The sequence below is a fragment of the Pistacia vera genome, unplaced genomic scaffold (genome assembly GCF_008641045.1).
Source record: "Pistacia vera cultivar Batoury unplaced genomic scaffold, PisVer_v2 Contig359, whole genome shotgun sequence".
NCBI classification, from domain to species: Eukaryota; Viridiplantae; Streptophyta; class Magnoliopsida; order Sapindales; family Anacardiaceae; genus Pistacia; species Pistacia vera.
The window spans coordinates 482,809-504,025 of NW_022196178.1; the positions used below are offsets into that span (position 1 = coordinate 482,809).

The 21,217-nt window shown below is 35.1% G+C and overlaps 6 protein-coding genes and 1 non-coding gene across 10 annotated transcripts; 2 read left to right on the forward strand and 5 right to left on the reverse strand.

The window, feature by feature from the left end:
- Window positions 1–571: 571 nt before the first annotated feature.
- Window positions 572–5,290, forward strand: LOC116139713 (filament-like plant protein 1). Of its 4 annotated transcripts, none has more exons than XM_031425369.1 (5): window positions 572–820; window positions 1,449–1,620; window positions 2,531–2,726; window positions 2,902–4,616; window positions 4,731–5,290. In XM_031425369.1, exons 2-5 carry the CDS (start codon window positions 1,510–1,512, stop codon window positions 5,133–5,135), a joined length of 2,427 nt encoding a protein of 808 aa, XP_031281229.1. In that variant the 5' UTR covers window positions 572–820; window positions 1,449–1,509; the 3' UTR covers window positions 5,136–5,290. The 4 variants fall into 4 exon arrangements, with proteins under 4 accessions (XP_031281229.1, XP_031281228.1, XP_031281231.1 ...); XM_031425368.1 differs by having other exon boundaries at window positions 1,461–1,620; XM_031425371.1 differs by having other exon boundaries at window positions 1,461–1,620; window positions 2,534–2,726.
- Window positions 5,291–5,741: 451 nt separating this feature from the next.
- On the reverse strand, window positions 5,742–5,828 carry TRNAM-CAU. The gene is given in 2 exon segments: window positions 5,742–5,777; window positions 5,791–5,828. It is a non-coding gene; the product is annotated as a tRNA-Met (tRNA).
- An 892-nt stretch (window positions 5,829–6,720) lies between these two features.
- Window positions 6,721–9,053, reverse strand: LOC116139792 (TLC domain-containing protein 2). Its single transcript, XM_031425448.1, has 3 exons — window positions 8,686–9,053; window positions 7,694–7,971; window positions 6,721–7,523 (listed from the first exon to the last, which is right to left on the reverse strand). Exons 1-3 carry the CDS (start codon window positions 8,936–8,938, stop codon window positions 7,209–7,211), a joined length of 846 nt encoding a protein of 281 aa, XP_031281308.1. The 5' UTR covers window positions 8,939–9,053; the 3' UTR covers window positions 6,721–7,208.
- A 2,976-nt stretch (window positions 9,054–12,029) lies between these two features.
- Window positions 12,030–16,697, forward strand: LOC116139788 (chlorophyllide a oxygenase, chloroplastic). Its single transcript, XM_031425443.1, has 9 exons — window positions 12,030–12,313; window positions 13,207–13,443; window positions 13,715–13,819; window positions 14,020–14,295; window positions 14,611–14,758; window positions 14,895–15,079; window positions 15,188–15,300; window positions 15,719–16,013; window positions 16,152–16,697. The coding sequence occupies exons 1-9, from the start codon at window positions 12,236–12,238 to the stop codon at window positions 16,320–16,322; spliced, it is 1,608 nt and encodes a 535-aa protein (XP_031281303.1). The 5' UTR covers window positions 12,030–12,235; the 3' UTR covers window positions 16,323–16,697.
- A 219-nt stretch (window positions 16,698–16,916) lies between these two features.
- On the reverse strand, window positions 16,917–17,459 carry LOC116139711. The gene has a single exon (XM_031425365.1). It carries the CDS (start codon window positions 17,330–17,332, stop codon window positions 16,997–16,999), a length of 336 nt encoding a protein of 111 aa, XP_031281225.1. The 5' UTR covers window positions 17,333–17,459; the 3' UTR covers window positions 16,917–16,996.
- A 1,219-nt stretch (window positions 17,460–18,678) lies between these two features.
- LOC116139742 (cytochrome b561 and DOMON domain-containing protein At3g59070-like) lies at window positions 18,679–19,812 on the reverse strand. Its single transcript, XM_031425407.1, has one exon. It carries the CDS (start codon window positions 19,810–19,812, stop codon window positions 18,679–18,681), a length of 1,134 nt encoding a protein of 377 aa, XP_031281267.1.
- Window positions 19,813–20,679: 867 nt separating this feature from the next.
- LOC116139744 (E3 ubiquitin-protein ligase RNF181-like) lies at window positions 20,680–21,093 on the reverse strand. Its single transcript, XM_031425408.1, has one exon. It carries the CDS (start codon window positions 21,091–21,093, stop codon window positions 20,680–20,682), a length of 414 nt encoding a protein of 137 aa, XP_031281268.1.
- Window positions 21,094–21,217: the final 124 nt, after the last annotated feature.

Genomic DNA, 21,217 nt, shown 5'->3' on the forward strand with positions numbered 1-21,217 from the left:
TCCCACACCCATAATATATCTTTTTGTTTTTACAACTCATTAGATGTGTTATATTCATTTTGTTCATAATAATAATAATCTTGGAAGGAAAAAAAAAAAAAAAAACTCATTTTGATTTATACGGCCAGGGAGCATCCAATGCGTTGTGAGCCGTTCGATGAAGGAATTGGCACAGTACCCATGAATAATAAAACCCAACAGCCAAACAGAGCCTTTAACCTTATCAAAAGATTCCTCCACTATGTCAAGGCAAATAAAAAAAGGTAAGAGTGAGACAACCACTGAAAGAGAGAGACACATTTTTTCTGAAAATTCAAAATTTTTATTAACCAATACGGCAATACCATTAATGGTGGCACAGTGATTAGTGATCTCAATTCTCCATCACCATGCATGGGCGGGAATAAGAACAATCAAATTATTTTCAATTTCAAAATACTTGGGAAAAAAAAAAAAATTATACAAAAGAAATGGTAAAAGTAATTATGATATTTTAAGCGACAAAAAGCTGAAAAGTTGTTTTTCAAGGCTCATTCTCTTTGAGTTCACAGCTTCACATTCAACAGAGAGTCACATGCTGTTCCCTCTTTTAATATCTTTGAAAAACTACAGGAGCATTAACAAAAGTAGAGAAAAATACAAGAAATAGAACCCACATTATCTGATTATACATCACCTGACATTCCACAGATACTTGCAGACTTATTATATTGTTGTTGTTGTTATTTATTACAATTTTTGAATCTGAAGACATCTTTTGTTTTCATTTATTTCTGCTTCCCCATCTCATCTCTGGGCTTGTTTTGGTCTCCAGTCAAAGGTATTTGATCTGGGTCTAAGAGTCCTGTATCTTCCCTTTTGTTTTTTTATTTTATATTTCTGGTTTTTTTAATTTTTTTAATGAAGTTTAGAAAGTTTTGAGCTTTATGGCTTTGATGGGTCACCCATATCTGGGGTTCTTATATTAATATTCTGCTACTGTTTCATAGACTTTGATTTATTGTTTTGAAAGATTGGATTCGAGTTTTTTAAATGAAATGGGTAGTTCCCATGTTGTGATTCAAGTAATGGGTATCTTGTGATTTCAAAGCTGAATGTTGTTTCAGGTAGATTTTGATGGTATTTGTTATGTTATTGGAGCTTGAGATCCCTTGTTTTGCCTTAAAATACGCGTGCTGTTGATATCTTTTTGCGCTTTGTTCTTTTCTTAGTTGCTATATTTGGCTCTGTGAAAGGACCATCTGTTGTTGTTGAGTTGGTTAGTTAATGTTTTAGATTTGAAGCAAAGCTGAGAAAATGATAAGCCAAGTCATCTTTTTGTTTAATGTTTGTGATTGTTGAAGAGGATCTGTGCTTCTGCTTTATATAAGTGAAAAAAATTCGTTGCTTCACTTCTGCAACTTTGAAGTTCATTTAAGATGGGTTACTAGTGGAGTAATGGTTTGCAGATTCTTTGGCAGATGAACAATCTGTGATGTGCTAATTGTTGTTGGAATACTAGACTTTGAAATGGAAAAGCGAAAATGGTTATGGAAGAGGAAGTCTTCTGAGAGAAGTCCTGGCGAAACAGAGAGTTCAGGATCAATTTCTTCACATTCGGAGAGATATTCTGATGACCAGGTGAGTAATTGACACCTCTCCATTCCCAATTTATTTTCTGCAAAAAAAATTGAATTGTTGTTCTCCAAGACTTCAGTTAAACTACCCGAGACTGTCATGATACCCTCTGAGATTGCCGTAATTTTCCTTTAAAAAGCTTTAAATTTCAAACAAACTTTAGAGTTTAACATTTATTCCTTTATTTCTCATGCATAATCACCCTTCTCGAATGAATTTGGAGGTCTTTTAAATCTTTCAGTATCCTTCTTCACTGAACTCTCATGATCGGTTGCTTGGTCATCCTAACGTTTTTCGGTTATTTCACCTTAAGCCAGGAACTGGTTAATTTTTTTTTTCCGCAAAAACAAAGTTTTAGTGTTTTGATTTAATGAGAGTTTTGTTTGAATCTCAATATGTCTGCAATAAAATTTTATGGACGAGGTTTATGTTATTTGAGTTGCAATTCCTGTTTGAAAGTTTCCCTTCCTGGCTCTTTCCCTTTCTCTTAGTGAATTAGGTTGCCTATTACATGAGTGCAAAGAGAAAAGAGAAGAACACTCATATATCATAGAATGTATTGAAACTTTCTTGAGAAATCTATGTTTGAAAGGGAGTCTTTCCATTGAAAAATGAAGATGTTTGTTTTCTGTGGATGCCTAATTACATTGTCTAACCCCTTCACAAGAGGAAGAGAATTCATAATGGATTTCCCATGGACACCATTATTTCAAAATATCTCAAAAAATCTTTTTCTCTAACTTTTAGTTATATTCCTGCTTTTCCTGCCTATAATCTCACCACTTCTCCATTAAGACATAGTTGAATCGTGGTTGAATAGTTTTGTCCCCTCATGATCTTGTCAGTTTTCTAATTTCATGAATTTATAGCTATGTTAGTTGCATCAATTTTGTCCATTTTCTAATTGTTGAAGCAGGAAGCCTTGAAGGCATCTCCTAATCACAGTGCTCAATCTCCTGAAGTGACATCAAAAGCTGTATCCAATGGAGAAGATATTAATGATAGCGTTAGGACTCTAACAGAAAAATTATCTGCTGCTCTGGTGAATGTTAGTGCCAAAGAGGACTTGGTAAAGCAGCATGCCAAAGTTGCTGAAGAAGCTATTGCAGGTATTAGGCATGTAGTAACTTGGGCAGAGATCTCTGCTACTTTTCAAGTTGTCATATTGGTTAATAGTGGACTATTGTTTACACTTAAGGATTGCTAACGCCCTTAATGATGTTGCTTTTTAATCATATTCCTAATCTCATTGTATCCTAAAAATTGTCATCACTTAATTTTTAGGCTGGGAAAAGGCTGAAAATGAAGTGGGTGTCTTAAAGCAAAAACTTGAGGCTGCAGTACAGCAGAACTCGACACTGGAAGCTAGGGTGAGCCATCTTGATGGGGCCCTCAAGGAATGTGTTAGGCAGCTAAGACAAGGCAGAGAGAAGCAGGAGCAAATGATCCAAGAAGCTGTGGAGAAGAAAACCCGTGAGTGGGAGGCCACAAAACTTGAACTTGAGACCCAAGTTCTTGAACTCCAGAGCAAAGCAGAAGCTGTTAAATCTGAACCTCCTGTTCAGATTGATCCTGATCTTTGCCACAAGCTTGAACTTTTTAAAAAAGAGAACTCAGCCCTCAAGAATGAACTCCTTTCTCAAACCGAGGAGTTAGAAATCAGGGCAATTGAAAGAGACTTGAGTGCTCAAGCAGCTGAAACAGCCAGCAAGCAACATTTAGAGAGCATAAAGAAGGTGGCCAAGCTTGAGGCTGAATGCAGGAAGTTAAAAGCAATGGCTTGTAGATCTTCATCAATTAATGACCTTAAATCTGGTACTGCCTCCTCAATTTATGTTGAATCGCTTGTGGATAGTCAATCAGACAGTGGGGAACGGCTAAATGCAGTGGAGATTGATATCCACAAAATGAATGGCTCTGAACTAAGTAAGTCTGAGCTAAGTTGTTCTGACTCGTGGGCATCAGCCCTAATTGTGGAGCTTGATCAGTTCAAAAACGAAAAGGCTAGTAGTAGAAATCTCCCTGCCTCGTCAATTGAAATTGATCTAATGGATGATTTTCTTGAGATGGAGCAGCTTGCTGCAATGCCTAATAGTGGAAGTGGAAATAATATCGAATCAAAAGCTGTTACCAAGCAATCTATTGGTGCAGAAAGTTCATTAAGAGCTGAGCTTGAAGCTATGATTCATCGGACCGCTGAACTGGAAGAAAAAATTGAAAAGATGAAGGCGGAGAAAGGAGAACTGCAAGAAAAAATTGAAAAGTTGGAAGTGGAGAAAGGTGAACTGGAAGAAAAATTTGAAAAGATGGAAGCGGAGAAAGATGAACTGGAAGAAAAAGTGGAAAAGATGGAAGCGGAGAAATGTGAACTGGAAGAAAAAGTGGAAAAGATGGAAGCAGAGAAAGGTGAGCTGGAAGAAGAAATAGAAAAGACGGAAGCAGAGAAATGTGAACTGATAGAAGAAATGGAAAAGATGGAAGCAGAGAAAGGTGAACTGAGAGAAGAAATGGAAAAGATGGAAGCAGAGAAAAGTGAACTGAGAGAAGAAATGGAAAAGATGGGAGCAGAGAAAAGTGAACTGGAAGATGTGAAGGAAAAGATGGAATCCGAGAAATGTGAACTGGAAGAGCAAATAGAAAGAATGGAAGTAGAGAAAGCTGAACTGGAATTGTCTCTAACCAAAAGTGAAGATTGTGTTGCGGCATCAGAGCTTCAGTTGAGGGAGGCTAAAATGAAGTTGGAGGAGCTTGAAAGACAGCTAAATTTGGCAAATGAATCGATGCAGGTTGTTGAGTCTAAATTCATCAGCACGGAAGTGGAGGTTCAAACAATGTCAGCAAAGATTGACTCATTAGAAAATGAGGTTGAAAAAGAGAGGGCTCTATCAGCACAGATTACAGTAAAGTGTCAGAAATTGGAAGAAGAGCTGTGGAGAACGAAACAGGAAGTCGAGCTCCAACAAGTTGCAAAGTTGAATGCTGAAGTAAAGATAAAACCGGTAGGTCATCAGGGAATTTATCTACACTATTTATTGATGCACATTTTAGTATTTTACTAAGGATCTGAAATTGTACACTAAATATAAATGATCAAATGATTTTTCCTATGGCAGGAGGATCTAGACATGGCCTCTGGAAAACTTGCTGAGTGCCAGAAAACGATAGCATCTCTTGGGAAGCAGCTAAAGTCTCTGGCAACATTGGAAGACTTCCTGATTGACACAGCAAGCATACCTGAATTTCCTAGGGAAGGATTATCGATTCCTAAAGCTAGTGGAGAACCATGGAAGTTACATTCGAATGAAACATATTCACCCAAAAGAGAGTTGAGTGCCACAAGTATAGCCGGCGAGAGCACTGGTCCTTCAGTAAACAAGAATGGTGGAAAAACACCATTGTCTGCATCATCATCTACTTCATCTGCTGTGTCATCAAATCATGTCAATCCTGAGAAGAACCGGAATGGCTTTGCCAAGTTCTTCTCTCGGACTAAGAATGGAATACAGCTAGAACTTTAGCCACGTAGAAAAATATATTGATTTCTCAACTGTAAACCAGAGAATTTGTGTCATTTAGATATGCTGATTAAATACTTTTTAGTCAGCAGATATTGTTTCTTTTTTATTTTCTTCATTTATACGCGAACACTGGTCTATAAAGCAAAATTTTTCAAGCAGAGTTCAGATTTCCGGCACAGGGTATTTTTCTCTATGTAACTCCGACGAATTTCTTTAGTTTATTTTCTTTAAGAGATTCTTTAATAGAGCTTAATTTGATTAGTTGATTTTCTAACATTAATCAAAATTCATTGGCCCAAAGAGGATCTGAAGATGAAATGATGTTGGTTTTGAGTTGGTGATGTCTCTGGATACTGCAAACTGGGTTGCGTTAACACGAAGCTTTTGAATTCTTAATTCCCATTTGAAATTTGAAAGTGAAATCCAAAACGGTAGTGGTTATCTTTCTTGGAATGGGTAACTTGATCTACATCTACAAAAATACAAAGCTTATGTTTGATTCAAGTATGGAAGCTCTCATTCCAATGACCCAAAGAGGCAACCGGCCACATGCTCATTCCAGGTTTATTAGCAGGTTAGAAATAGAAACCAAAACCGAAAAAATAATGGGGTGAGAGAGGCTCGAACTCTCGACCTCAGGATAACTCGTAATAGCTATGAGACCTACGCGCTAGCCAACTGCGCCACCACCCCATTTGGTGTCTACGATTAAACATTTATTATTCTATAATAGAAGCAGTTATTTTTCTTATTCTCAAGAGAATCACAAAGTCATTTTTATATTTTTAGTTAACGAAAACTAATGCGGGATATTTGATTTTATACATACTGAGATCTTGTTGAAAGTGGGGCATCAATATCAATATCATATTTATGAGCTGTGATTTCAAAATTGCTAAGGGAAGTATCAATGCAGGAGCAGGATAGTTATTACAGTAGTTTCATACTGCCCAAGTTTTATTCTTAAAAAAGTTCATTCCTTTAATCTAATTTCATTATAACGTAAAATAAGATATTTCAACTTAAATTTAAACATAAATTGATGGTTATTGATTTATTATAATCTAACATATATGAGAATTGAGATAGCAGTTGATATCCCAACCCAAATATAAAAGAATCGAAAGACGATAGAATAATTGGGCCTATTTCGTTTACCCCCAGGCCCAAGGGACAACTTATATAAGTCTATCAACTTTTAAAATTTTCAATTTTATAACAAAAAAAATACATAAAACAATTACTCGGATGAAATTCTAACTTTTTACTAACGCCAGGGGGGTTTTAATAGCTATCCCTCAAAGGGGGTTAAGGGGAAAAGGGTAGGATAACTATTTTAGTTGTTAGATTAGGCATTAGCAGTAATACTATACCCACAATCTTTTCATACAAATTTTCTCCGTAAATTATGTGAGAATAGATGATTATGGGTGTACTATTATTATTTCCATCTGACATTCTTTTCACCTAGCAGGTTCCATGATACAGTGGTTATTACTCTAGACTTTGAATCCAGCGACTTCGTTTCGACTCCCGGTGGGACCTCCACTCTAAACTACAAAAGACTTTTTTCTTGGCCATTTCTATTACTATACCTAAAATGAATCCACCCTGAACCTTTCTGGCCATTTCTACTACAATGCCTAAACAATGAATCCATCCTGAACCTTTTTGGCCATTTTTATTACTATGCCCTAAACAATGAATCCACCCTGAACCTCAGAATTGGTTACCATTACAAGATAGAGGGAAACCTAAGAGCAGTGATAACATTATTAGTAGACTAGGTAGAGGATTGTTGCATCCTCCAAGGATCCCAGATAGCAACTACCTGCTAAGAATTTTGCTTGAAAGAGAAAAAAAGGGATAAGATGGTTTGTAATCTAACGGTCAAAAGCCAGCAATCAGCTGTGTGAGCTTAAATAACACAATTTTGTTGTCAAGACAGTTTTTTCGTGTTAGGTTGCAGAGCTACTCCTTTCACCAAAAGTATTCTTCCTGTACAAAAACAATGAAACAAATGAAATCTCTAAGATACAATACTAACTCTTTTTTCGGCCTTCATTGTATCAGTCATTCGGCATGATGGTTATTCATCTGTGAGGGTGTTTTCTCCTTCCTGAAAGCCTTGAAGAGATCAATGCCAAGGAAAAAATTAAGTATGTTCATTCCAACCATCCCAAATAAGGCAAGTGGCAACTCAATTCCCTTTTCAAACTTGGAAGCATCTTTAATCAGCTTGACAGTGATCAGAACATGAGATGCAAACCTCGCAAGAACAAACATGGTCCAATTCAGAATCCACTCCACCATTACAATTTTACTCTTGGCATCACGAATCCCAGCCATCCGTCTTACTTTCCTCACATGTAAAAATATGGAATGCAGCTGTATCAACGAAACGAGTTTCATCGTCAATGACTCAATATAACACATAAATGGCAGATGAAGCAAGAACAGAAAGAGGGATTTATACAAGCAGAAAGAGGGTTTTGGAAAGGGGAATAGATGAAACTGTAGAAATGGGAAATAACTTTTGGGAAGACACTGAAACGTACCTCACAACTGAGAGTAAGAATAAGGTAGTTGATGGTAATATTTCGGTATAAAGCAAGAGTAAAGCAAACCAGTAGCAACAGATGATGCACAAGGATGGAAGGAATCAAACCACTGTATAACCGGTAGTGCAGCATATCCCACTGATCATATGCAAAGTAACCACATGAGAAGCATAAAGCCGGGTATGCCCATGGCCAAGTACCACCAACCAACTGTGAGTGCTCAAACATTCCATTTGAACCATTTCTTACCCATTGATTAACCAAAATTAATACCACTGCAGAGGAAATGGAAACATTTTTGAATTTACAACAGGCAAAAAGAGTTGAGATGAACTACTTCACAAAAAATAGATAAGAGTAAAAGATTTGAGCCGGCCTTCAAAGAAATTAATAATCAAACCATTCACTTAAACAACCTTAATAATTGTCATTAAAGTGCCCAAGGTTATAAAATATGAAGGATCTTTTTTTGTTTTTGTTTTTTTCCCTTTAATGCCATGCTTTTATCCTTAAATTGGCAAAATTTCATTCAAAAATCATGCACTTGGTTTACAAATTCATTGTACATCAAAACCGATTTAAATATAACAACATCTTCTCATTCGATTAGATCAGCACCACCATCTGCTTGTCAAGTTCTTCTCAAGTATAATTTCAAACACAAAGGTTCACAAGCTCATACAGATTGACTAAATCTTCCCTACTATAACATCAAATAGTTCAACGCTCAACATCATGTCAATAATAACAACAAGAATATCAAGTAGTACAACATTATCACCAATAACAAAGCCCAGAATTGACAAAAATTCACATTTCCCTCTGCCACAAAATAACTTTATTTCCACAATGACCAATTAAATAACCAATAACAGCCACATCTTTCTAACTTAAGCAACCTCTATTTTTTATCAACACAACCATTTCAGGAAACAAAACAAAAACATAAAAATATATGCTATATTGAAAAGCAAAAGTAACATTGGAACCTGAAACGGAAGTGACAGTAGAGTGAAGAAGAGAGACAGCGGTATTAACAAAGAGAGGGTCCCGAGAGACCGCAAATCGGACGACCCAGTTGGCTAATTGGAAAAAGCAAGCACCATAGGCGATCCATAGCAGCTCTTTGCGCTTGTTGAACACTATTTCGAACAAAACGGAGACCATCCACAGAAGCAGAGTGGCCAAAAAGAATACACCAGCCTTGTTTTTGTGACTTTGATTATAGCTCGTTCTTGCCATTGAAAAGCCTCTCTAATCTAACCAAAATAAAGCGAGGGGGCGCTTAGTAGTTTAGTTAGTTATGGCTTTTATTCGTGAGAAGACGAGCGTTGTCAGAGAGATTTTTTGTTTTTTTCCCCCTGCTTTTGACCTTTGGAGTTTGGTCATTGGTGTGTTTCTCACCCGTAAAGTTATACCCACCCATGAATCATGAGATGACCCGAATACATGAGTATCCGTTTTGGTGCGAGAAAATTTGATTGCTTAGGAAGGCATGACTCAAAAAATAATATTAGTTGATTCTTTTCTTGCAGCTAATTTGTAAGAGGGCTGAAGGAAATATCAGGTGACATTCATTGCATATTTTACTTTGATAATACACTTTATCATTAATATAATAAATGTATTATTCAAAATATTCTAAGTTTAAATTATTTTTTGGGTATTAATAGAGTAGGGATAACACTAAAAATTTTATTCGGTTAGTATTTAGGGTTTCAAAGATTAATTGAGATATTATAAGTTAACCCAAAAATCCTTGATCATACAAAAAAAAGTTATTTTCCATATTTTCTGCTATAAAAAAAAAAAATATAAATGAACAAATATTACACAAGATAAAATAAAATAGAAACAGAAAAAAATAAAAAAAGGGAAATTTTAAATATTACGTGGCATTAAACACGTGGCCAAATATTTTAGAACAATTGATATCATACACAAATAAATGTAGTTCTAAGCATATTCCAATTCATATCTAACCTACTGTAATTTAGCCATCAATAACACTATTAGGTGTATTAGACCATCTCCAACCCATTGCACCAAATTGGTGCAAGTTTCACATCGAATTGGTGTAATTTTGATGTTAAAATATTATTACATCTCTAATTCATTGTACCAAATATTACACAAAAAAAATATTCTTTAGAATATTTCTTAGAATATTTTTTTTCTTTTTATTTTTTGAATAATCAACATTTAATCTATTTCATTCATATTTTTGTATATATTAATTAAATATTATGAATGATATTTTTATAATAATAATTACTTTGAAAATTATACTAATTAAATAAAATTAAGCATTACATTTAATATAAATGAATAAAAAAAAAAAAAAAAAAACAAAAAACAAAAAACAACAACAACACAAAAAAAAATTTTATATTGACAGTAATTTAATTTTCTGAATTATATTCTTCTCAAAATGATCAATTAATGTATTCAAAGAGCATGGTGAGCCTCTGTATCATTTATTTGTTTATGTTGAGCAAGAAAATTTGAAACGGACATTTCACTTGACAATTTCAACTTCGAGAGTTGACGCTTCCATCTTATTCTCAATCGATGCATCAACATTACAATCATCCTTGATTATCATGTTGTGCATAATAATACACGCAGTCATTATATCATGCAAATAATTTTTTCTTGGCACCACGTGGATCGTGAATAGTTTGTACGAGAGTAGACCACTTTGGGTATATACCATCAACTAAATAATAACCCATATTATACTCTTTTCCTTGAATGATATAATGAGCGGGAGGATTGCGATCAGCAGTTTTCCGGTTGCGATTGATGACTCTATGACCAGGAATTAATCCTCTACGGATCACCTGGTTGTTTTGTTGATTGAGATAGTGAAGGAGGAGGAGGTTGTTGTTAGCTCTCATGTGAATGATTGCTTCTTGCTCTGCATCAATCGCTTCAAGATCATTCATCAATTCTTCGTCATCAATTTCATTGTCAGAAAATGATGACGAATTAGAAGACGATAAATAAGATGGACCTCCAAAATTGAAATTCATCTTTGTAGATATATTAGTTGAATGATTTGGAAGTTGATTTGGTGTGAGCTTTTATAGTTGAAGAAAATATTATTCTAGATAAAAAAATAATAATACAAAAAGATGTATTGTCTATTCAAGTTTTTGAGATTTGTGACTTATTCAAAAAGATGTATTGTCCATTCAAGCTTTTGAGATTTGTGGCTTATTCAAAAAGTTGTATTGTTCATTCAATCTTTGAGATTTGTAGCTTATTCAAAAAAAAATGTATTGTCCATTCAAGCTTTTAAGATTTGTAAATTATTCAAAAGATGTATTGTTCATTCAAGCTTTTGAGAGTTGTAGATTATTCAAAAGGATGTATTGTCCATTCAAGCTTTTAATTTTGGTGTTTTTAAATTAGTGTTAATTTTTATTTTGGGTTATTGTAGTTTAATATTTGCATTGAATAAAGTTTTATTTTTAATTTTTCATCATTTTTTGAATTATATAATTATTATGAATTTATTATTATAAAAAATAGTCAAATTAACTTAAATACAAATAAAAAAAATATATATTTGTTTTACTGTTTGAACAGTGTCACGCTAAATTAGTGTGCATGAACAGTGCTATACCAAATTTGGCGTGACACTGTAGCGGGGCACCAAATTGGTGCAACAAATGGCATCGGATTGAAGTTGAAATTTGCGCAAGGTTGAAGATGCCTTTATTCAAGAGATTCTAAGTTCAAATCATTTTTCGAGTATTAATAGGGATTAAGGATAGCCACTGAAAATTTTACTTGGTTGGTGGTTTTAGGGTTTTAAAAGATTAGTTGAGGTACGTATAAGTTAGCCCAAAAATCCCTGGTCATTAAAAAAAAATAGTTATTTTCCATATTTTCTGCTATAGAAATAAAAAATTAAATGAACAAATATTACACAAGATACAATAAAGAATAGAAACAGAAAAAACTAAAAAAGGGAAACATATTTGATATATTACGTGGCATTATAACATGTGGCCAAATATTTTAGAAACAATTGATATCATACACAAATTAAATGTAGTATCTAAGCATATTCCAAGTCATATCTAACCTACTGTAATTTAAGCCATCAATAACATTCACAATCACAATCACAATCAACACTTTGATCAAAATTTTAATGGACGGATAAGATTTTTTCCATCTGAAAACAAAATTCTACTCAACACTTTCGTTTCAAAATCCAACAAAGCAGATAGTAAGATAGAGAAAGATATCTCAACAATCCGAGGTGGCAACTATTCAGATATCCGGAGCCCGCAGGTTTGGCCATACTCTCTCTCAGACCAAGAAAGCATGTGGATGTCGGACAAGCCACGTGTGCGACTGAAGTGTCCACGCTTGTCCACATGGCATACGTTGGCAGGCCAACTGAGATCGCGGGCAACACCAACCTCTTATCAACAAATCCCGGCAATAAATCTCACTCACTAAACCGGCTCACATTTTCTTTCTCTCTCCCTCTCTCTTCACACTGCGTGAAGTTCAAACGCCATGAACACCGTTGCTACTGCTGCTGCTCTGTCTCTTCCAATCTCTCTGTGTAGACCATCCAAGAATAACACTAAAAAGGTTTTTACTGTTGGCTTTTTTGCGTGGTTTGTTATCTGGGTAGTTCCTATTTTTGGAGAAGAACTTAGTTTAAGTGGTTCATTTGTTAGTTGAATTTGCTGCTTGTTTTGAGGCGTTCAACGGTAAAAGACGTGTTTTTTTTTTTTGTTTGTTTCTGTGCTCAGTTTGTGGCTTGCTGATAAATTTGTTTGTTCATCTGGGCAGTTTTTGTTTTTGGAGAAGAACTTAGTTTGGGTAGTCAATATGATAGTTGAATTTGCTGCTTGCTTTGAGGTGTTGAAAGTCAAAATATTTGAATTTTGATTTGTTTAGATGTTTGGCTTGTCTAGGTTGCTGCTAAATTTGTTGGAATAGAGCTTGATCATAGTATAATGCGGTCTTGATAGGTTTACTTGCTGGTTTTGATTTGGCCATTTGTTTAATATGGACCAAGGTTAAGCATATTGAATTGTTGTTTCAATTGTGGCTTAGAAGTGGCACACCATTGGAAAACTTATGATCTTTCCTTTTGAAACTTTTACTGTCAGATATGTCTTGGAAAAGAGAGGAACAATTTTATTTGGTTGACTGACTTATAAATTTGTTTAGCTAATTTTTGAGCTTTTTTTTTTTTTTTTTTTTCCCCCTAAAAATTTATCTGCATAATTGCAAGGTCTAAAGAAAAATGTGCTGCTTGTTCTTTTTAGCAAATCATGCATTTATCAACAAGAAACAAGGTGCTTTCACAATTTTATTACATTAAAGTTTATTGTAATAAGATAAATCCGTATGTAGTTAAAGTCGTCAAGAATAACATGATAGGATTAGTACATTAGCTGATAGAGTTCATCTGGGGTTATTGGAAATAATTTTTTTTTGTTTGCTTATATTTAAATTGGTGTGTGGGTTTTTAGGGCGTTCGAGGAGGATTCAGGGTGTTAGCTGTATTTGGGGAGGAAGGTGGCTTAGTAGATAAGAAGAACGGATGGAGCACACTCTTCGATGTGGAGGATCCGAGGTCTAAAGCCCCTCAATGTAAAGGAAAGTTTTTGGATGTGAACCAAGCGCTTGAAGTAGCTAGATATGATATTCAGTACTGTGATTGGAAGGCTCGACAAGATGTGCTCACAATTATGCTCCTCCATGAAAAGGTATCAGCTATTCCTGGCCTTTCTTGACTAATTAGAGTTTTTCTACTTATGTTTGATACTTAACATTGTGCTGGTCTTTTATTTCTGTATCTTTATAAATTATGGATATGATCATTACGTCTGAATGATCCAGAAAAACAAAAGCAGCATATTCTCAGAACGAGAATGAAAAGAGATAGCCAGACTGATTTTGTCTCGGCACCATAATGAAAATTAGGGAGTTCTGATTGCTTCCTTAAGATAATATTCACTTTCATTGACAATTATGTAGGTTGTTGAAGTTCTAAATCCCCTGGCACGCGAATACAAGTCCATTGGCACAATGAGGAAAGAGCTTGCTGAATTGCAAGAAGAACTATCTCAAGCTCATAATCAGGTCTGGAAAGTCAGCAATTGATGATATACCCTGTGACTCAAACTCTTTTTATTAATCTAAATTCTGTGACTTGGGTAGATTGAATTTCTTTCCATTTCTTAATCAAGACCTATATGCAACAACTAAAAGCTGAAAGACGCCTAATATTTATGGAATTTCCAACTTCTATCTCATAGCCAATTTACCATGAACAAAAACAGGTTCATATATCTGAAGCGAGGGTTGCCACTGCTTTAGATAAACTAGCTCACATGGAAGCATTGGTTAATGATAGGCTGTTACAAGATAGAAACACCTCAGAATCTGATCAAATGTACTCTTCACCTAGTACTTCTACACAATCTCTGGATACCATTAAAGGAAAGTTGCCCCGGAAAAGCTTGAATGTCTCTGGTCCAGTTCAATCTTATCATCCCCGATTGAAAAACTTCTGGTACCCAGTTGCTTTCTCCTCCGATCTCAAGGATGATACTATGGTAAGTCCTTCTAATCTTGATTTCAAGTGAATCAAATACTTCTGATCTGCAAATGTCATGCCTTAAAACTACCAAGATTGTCTTCTAGTAAACTGAAACAAGTTAATACCTGGGGTTCCACTGTCTTTATCTTACTTAATTATTATTCTTTTTTATAATAGCCGTGTTACTGCACTATCAAATAGATTGATGTGCTTTAACAAATTACATGGTTGATGCCTCTGAGTGGAAGGAGGGTGGGTGTGATACTGTGATATATTGTCCAAAATCTTTTACCTGTGGATTCTTACGTGTATCTTACCATCTGTGTTTCAGATTCCAATTGAATGCTTTGAGGAACCATGGGTCATCTTTCGTGGCAAAGATGGGAAACCTGGATGTGTTCAGAATACATGTGCGCATAGAGCATGCCCTCTTCACCTTGGTTCAGTAAATGAGGGTCGCATCCAATGCCCATACCATGGTTAGTAAAAATTATAGGAAATACTTGAAGATTATGCATAGTTTTTGATATTGAATTTAAGAGTCTATAGTGACTGATACAGATAAGAGAATGAACACTGTTGACTCTTGAAAAATGTTTTGCTGATAAATATCAGGGTGGGAATACACGACAGATGGAAAATGTGAAAAAATGCCATCTACAAGATTGCTTAATGTGAAGATAAAATCAGTGCCATGTTTTGAGCAAGAGGGAATGATATGGATTTGGCCTGGTGACGATCCTCCTAAAGCCACCCTTCCTTCTTTATTGCCTCCTTCAGGATTTGAAATCCATGCTGAGGTATGCGTTAAAGGCATTAAAATTGTTTCATAAATTGTGAAACAAGAAACACATCAACCATGCTTGCATCATATTTTGAAAAAGTTTGTATCTTCTCATAAATGACAGATTGTTATGGAACTTCCAATTGAACACGGGCTACTTCTGGATAACCTTTTAGATCTAGCTCATGCTCCATTTACCCACACTTCTACGTTTGCCAAGGGATGGAGTGTTCCCAGGTTCGTTCTTGCAAATTTAAATTTAATGATCTTCAATATAACTTATAAATTGTAAAAAGTCAAAAGTTTATTGATTCATATATATATATATATATACACATGTTGGTAAATCTCAATTTCTTTTTTGGGTGGAATGTTTGAAAAGACTGCATATGACGAGAGCAAACAAAATATTGAGTAAGAACCAAAAAATAATTTCCAAGATGCCAGTTTTCTGCTTTCTGTGTTTGATGATCTGTCTATATTTTCAAATGGTATAGAAACAAGTAATTTGAATTTTAAATCTCTCAACTGATCTGTATATATTTTAGCAAGAGGAAAATGTTAGGAAGCATACTTCATATTTTATCTGGAGATAATATTATTGAACTTAATTTCTTGCATTTATGCCATCCGTGGCATTGGCATGCATTTTCAGCTTGGTGAAGTTTTTGACGCCTGCATCTGGCCTCCAAGGATACTGGGACCCTTATCCAATAGATATGGAATTTCGACCTCCATGTATGGTGTTATCAACCATTGGGATTTCAAAGCCTGGAAAATTGGAAGGACAGAGTACCAGACAGTGTTCGACACATCTTCATCAACTTCACGTCTGCTTACCTTCATCAACAAAGAAAACAAGGTTGTTATATAGAATGTCATTAGACTTTGCTCCTGTGTTGAAGCACATCCCTTTCATGCAATACGTGTGGAGGCATTTTGCAGAACAGGTAAAAAGTTGTTTTCTGTAGCCTTTCCCGTCACTCGCGGGCGGGTTCTGGGTTGGTTTAACAAGAAAAAAAACTCACTCACAGTATTGTTTTCCTTAACAAATTCTTGCCTTATTTCTTGATATGTGGCCAACACAGGTGTTAAATGAGGATCTAAGGCTTGTCATTGGGCAGCAAGAGCGAATGATAAATGGGGCAAACATTTGGAATTTGCCAGTAGGCTATGACAAACTAGGGGTAAGGTACAGGTTGTGGAGAGATGCTTTGGAGCGAGGAGCTAAGAAATTACCCTTCAGCAAACCAATGTAAAATTAAATTTTACGATCGATTGACTTATCTAAAGATGCTCAGATGCAATCAAACTCCTAGTCTCAACTGCACTCTCAGGCAGACTTGCAAATAAACAACCACACCACAGTAGCTTACAACATTGTGCAGTTTGGATTGGATTAGTGCTCTCGGAGAATTACCCAGGAGATATCCCGGAAACTGTGAATTTTTCTGAGGCAGAGAAGTGATGGTCTCCACATGCAAAGCTCTTGTGTTGATTGTTTTGGTGTACAGTGCTTTTTTTTTTTTTTTTAAATTTATTTTATTGGCAGATGCAGTGAGGGTCTTTGATCTCTGTTTTATCATAAGCATCATTAACATTTATGTTCAGTGAAAATCCAAGAATTGCTACTACTTTTGTATTATACAATTTCTAAACTCAAGCATAAATATCTAAAGCTATGAAATTCTAGTTCAGTTTCGCTCTAAAGTTTCCCATGAATTCCTTAAAATTGTAAGTCTCAACAAAAATTCCAATTTCTGACCCAACTTCGTTACAGAGGTTTGAGGGAAGCTAGCGCAACAGCAATAGAAATTTAAATATTTAATTAAAAAAAAAATCATTTTATTGACCATAAATTATAGTCTCAAACTTCATTTACACTAAGTCATAACTTCACCGAGACCGAAAAATAAAAGGAGGACAATTAGAATTACAGAGCAGAGCCACAAAAGGGGCAGAACCTGAACTCAGGATCCACAGCCCGGTCACAAAAACGACATCTGACATCATCGGAAACGACACTCGGTAACACCGACTCAGACTCAACAGACTTAGAAAGAGCAGGAGGAAAAAAGAGATTACAGTTATTACAATGCATTAGAGGCTCTTTGCCGGGCCATTTCCACACTGGAACAAAGAACACCTTTAAAACTTTCTCATATTCAACAAGATCGGCTCTTGACCCGCAGTTTATGCACCGACCCGCGCCTGATTTTAGCACCTGACTCACCTGTTGGTTCACTCCTCCCACGAAGAAGAAGAACATTTTTAATTTTGGAAATTTGTTTAAGGCTTTCGGTGGTGGGTGAATTGTATATAAGAGGTTGGAGTTGAGACTCTGAGACGGTTCTGGGTTTTTCTCTGGCTTCTGCGCAGTATTTTAGTGTCGTTTTAAAGGTGAATTATAGGAATACATTTTTTTCTTAGAAATATGGCGGTTAAATATTAAAGGCCACTTAACATTTATGTTCATTGGTTCGTGATTTAATTATTTTAACTTTTAAGGGCTTATTATCCTTATCACGCCTAATGTTTAAGGCAGTATTATTCAGAGCCCATATGTATTAGAAATCATCAGCTTTCTCCCCTCATATTTTTATAAAATTATCTCTTATCTGCCCTGATCATATTTATTTTGACCTTTAGATTTCATGGCTAAAGGGAAGTAGGTGATGATTTAATGAGTTTTGATAATGTATATTTCCTTAACTTAAGGGAATTTAAGAGATAAAAACTCTTATTTTGACTTTTGAGGGGAACAACTTGTTTGCATCTCTTAAGTTTGGGATTGATTTAATATTCATAAGTAACACCTCTTAGAATTATAGAAAATAATCAATAACCTTTTCTTAAGATTTATAAATTTTATATAAAAAGAAAACGCAAATTTTTTCAAACAAAAAATACAAAAGGGATACTTTATCATCATAATTATCCTCAAAACTCAAAACCCTCAAAACAAATACATGAAATTAAATTCTTATTGTAAAATAAGATACATAAGATATAGTATCTTTTTTTCTTTTTGTTTTATTGGGCAAATTTTATCTTGAAATTAATTAGCAACTTGTGCATTTGGTATACAGGTAGAATATTAATTAATTAACCCAATTAGTTCTTTTAATTATTTATTCAATAATAAAAAACTTGTAAGAAAACAACATCCATAATGTGATTATACAGTACTACACAAACCATCTCTATAATTTTGTTCCCCCTAAGTTGGCTTAGCTTTATTCAGAGAAGACATGGTAAAAAAAAATTGTCCAAAGAGCAATAGCATCACTGCGTCCAGAGTTACCAATTTAATTTACAAATAAAACATATTTGCAAAGCAATCAAATAATAACTCTCTCTTAACAAATTAGTCTTCTGCAGAAGTAAAACTATAAAAGGATTTGAAGACAGATATTCTTAAGATCGGTTATGGAAAATAAGGAGATACAATCCCTTCAAAAACGAAGTGCTTATATTTATTAATAAAAAGAAATATATTGTCTACCGTTACAGATTTAAAAAATAAAGAGTTCCATCTATACTACCAATAATCTATAAACAATCAAAATAAAACGTAAACTGTGAAATTCCGTCGTAGCCGAACATGCATTTGCTTTATGCAAGAACCGGGGCAGTCTCTTTCTTTGTCCTGATAATGATGCACCAGGTTATGGCTTCCAACACAGCAGCTATAGAGCCCAGAAACGTGAGAATGCCAATGTATGTCCACTTCCAAATCTTCGACTCCAAAATGCTGATGCCTTGGAAAATGTTAACAATGCTCAAAATAATGATAGCATATCCAACGGAATGGTGGTAGATGTTCCAGTATAATCTGTATTTGTGATCTTTGTTTGGCCTCAATTTCAACGCAAGAACTTGAAGGAAGCCCAGAATGAAAAGTAGTATGCCGATATATCTATGAGCATTAAACTGAATGCCATGAGATTTGTTCCCAAGATAAATGCCAGTCGCCGCTCCACCGAGTCCTATTGTATAGGCTAAACACTGGCATATGATATGAGCATAAAACCATGCTGGATCTTTGAATACTTTCATGTACCGAGCAGTCATTACTCCTATTGGCATCAGAATGCCCCAACTCACCATGTTAACTGCTCCATGGATCTTCTTGAATACAAGACTCGAGCTCCCGCCTCCTTTTGTGGCCACAACTTTTCCTGAAAGAAGATCCACAGATCCCATTGATATAACGTTCTCGCCGCTTACAGGATGCATGCCAAGACTATCTCCATCAATCGGACCTTCTTGCCATACATGGTTCACCGTCGTCATGTTCTTTGGAAGCACAATCGTTGCATAAATAATCATCTCATTATCGGCAAACTCTGCTGAAATCTTTGGCACCTCAAGACCACTCAAAGAACCCTCTTGCAATTGCGTACTGTAACTTGTGATTGGAGAAGTATAAGCCCGCAGGATTCCATTAGGGTTTGTGTAGGCTACTAGAGCCTGTGAGCCAACCATGCCTTTCCCAGTCGGGTTTATAGCCCAAGCAACCCATCTCGTTGGGTCAGTTCCTGACCGACGAAAAGCTAAGTCGAGAGTGTTGGTGTCCTGGTGATAGTTCCAGTGAAGATAAGAGTTGAGAGCTTGAAGATCGTTGCATGCACGGTAGGAGTTGTGATTGTTGGAGAAAGAGTAGGTGTTGCATGTTTGAGATTGAGCGGACGAGGAGGAGATCGACGAAGCAAAAAGGAGAGCTAATATGAGAAAGTAAGTAGTCATCTTTCTGAGAAGAGAGAAAAAGAAACTAAAGATCAAATTACAGGAATAAACTAGAATGGAAACTCAAAATTTTAGAATGAGAATTAGAGGTATAGAGTGCACATATATATAATTGTCCATAGCTCTCCCAAATAGAATAGAAATACAACTCCTATTCCCAATATGACTCGTACGGTTTATGGAATTTTGCAAAGAGTTGAATTCTGTTCGAATTATATTTGCTACGTTAATTAATGAAAATTTATCCGGTTTACTTTTATCTTGCCTTTTAATAAGAATATAAAACCTGTTCGAATTGTGTTGATCAGGTATAAATACAAATATGATTAATTAATTTAGTAACCAGTATAATTATGTTTAAAGAAAGTAAGCAAGAAGTAATCTAATTATATAAGAAATAACCACGTTTGAAAATTATGACACAAATAGACTAATTTAATATTAATTTCTCCTCTATACCACTTGAACAATGATGATATATTAATATGTTTTAAAGCAGCATTCTCATGTGGTTTACTGTGTAATTTAATTTTAGTTGAAATTTAAATATAAATAATTCACTTATATAGCAATTGTTAAAATAATTTAGTGTTAAACCGGATAAATTAGTGCATAAAATCTAGTGCCATATGATTTGAGGGATAATATTTTTAAATCACTATTAAATTAATATAGGTTATTCTCCTAAAATCAAACCTTTTAAATTTGTACGAAAACTTTTGACATAAGAATTTCATCAAATTCTCATAATAGTAGCATTATTAATCTAACGGGTATTCACAAAACAAGAACTGCCCACACTAACTAAAATCCCAAAACTCAAAACAACTGAAATAAGTTGGAACCATGCAAAACTTGTAGTTTGCCCTAATTCTCATAACATGGCAACTGGTATCGGAACAAGGGGCACATATGACTAATTTCCAGCCAATTGAGGATGCAGTCTTTGTGATAAAAATGCCCACAAGGCAACCGCACAATCTGATAAAGATGACCATTCTGATGAAACTTTTCATAACAAATGGTGCACTCCCTAATTGAATCTGGACAAGTTTGAAAACTCACTTTTTCCAATTTCTGAATAACTTCTTTACTAGTTGGAATAGGCCTTGGAACATCTTGTATTGATTCTTCGAGTATTTCAGAGTCTGTGATCGAATAAAGGTGTAGCTCTATCCTAATTGTAAGAATTTCACAACCATTGTTTCTCGCCATCTCTCTTGCTATGCTCAGAACTTGAGATATTTCCGATTCAATTACTTCTGGTTCCTGCAGTGCCATTTTAGAAAGTTTTTCGGATATGATTCTTGGACCTTCTGGATCCAATAGTTGTTGAAATTTAATATAAATTAGCAGCAAAACAGTGGAAGAACAGCAACAAAACAGCAGAAGAACAGCAGGAAAA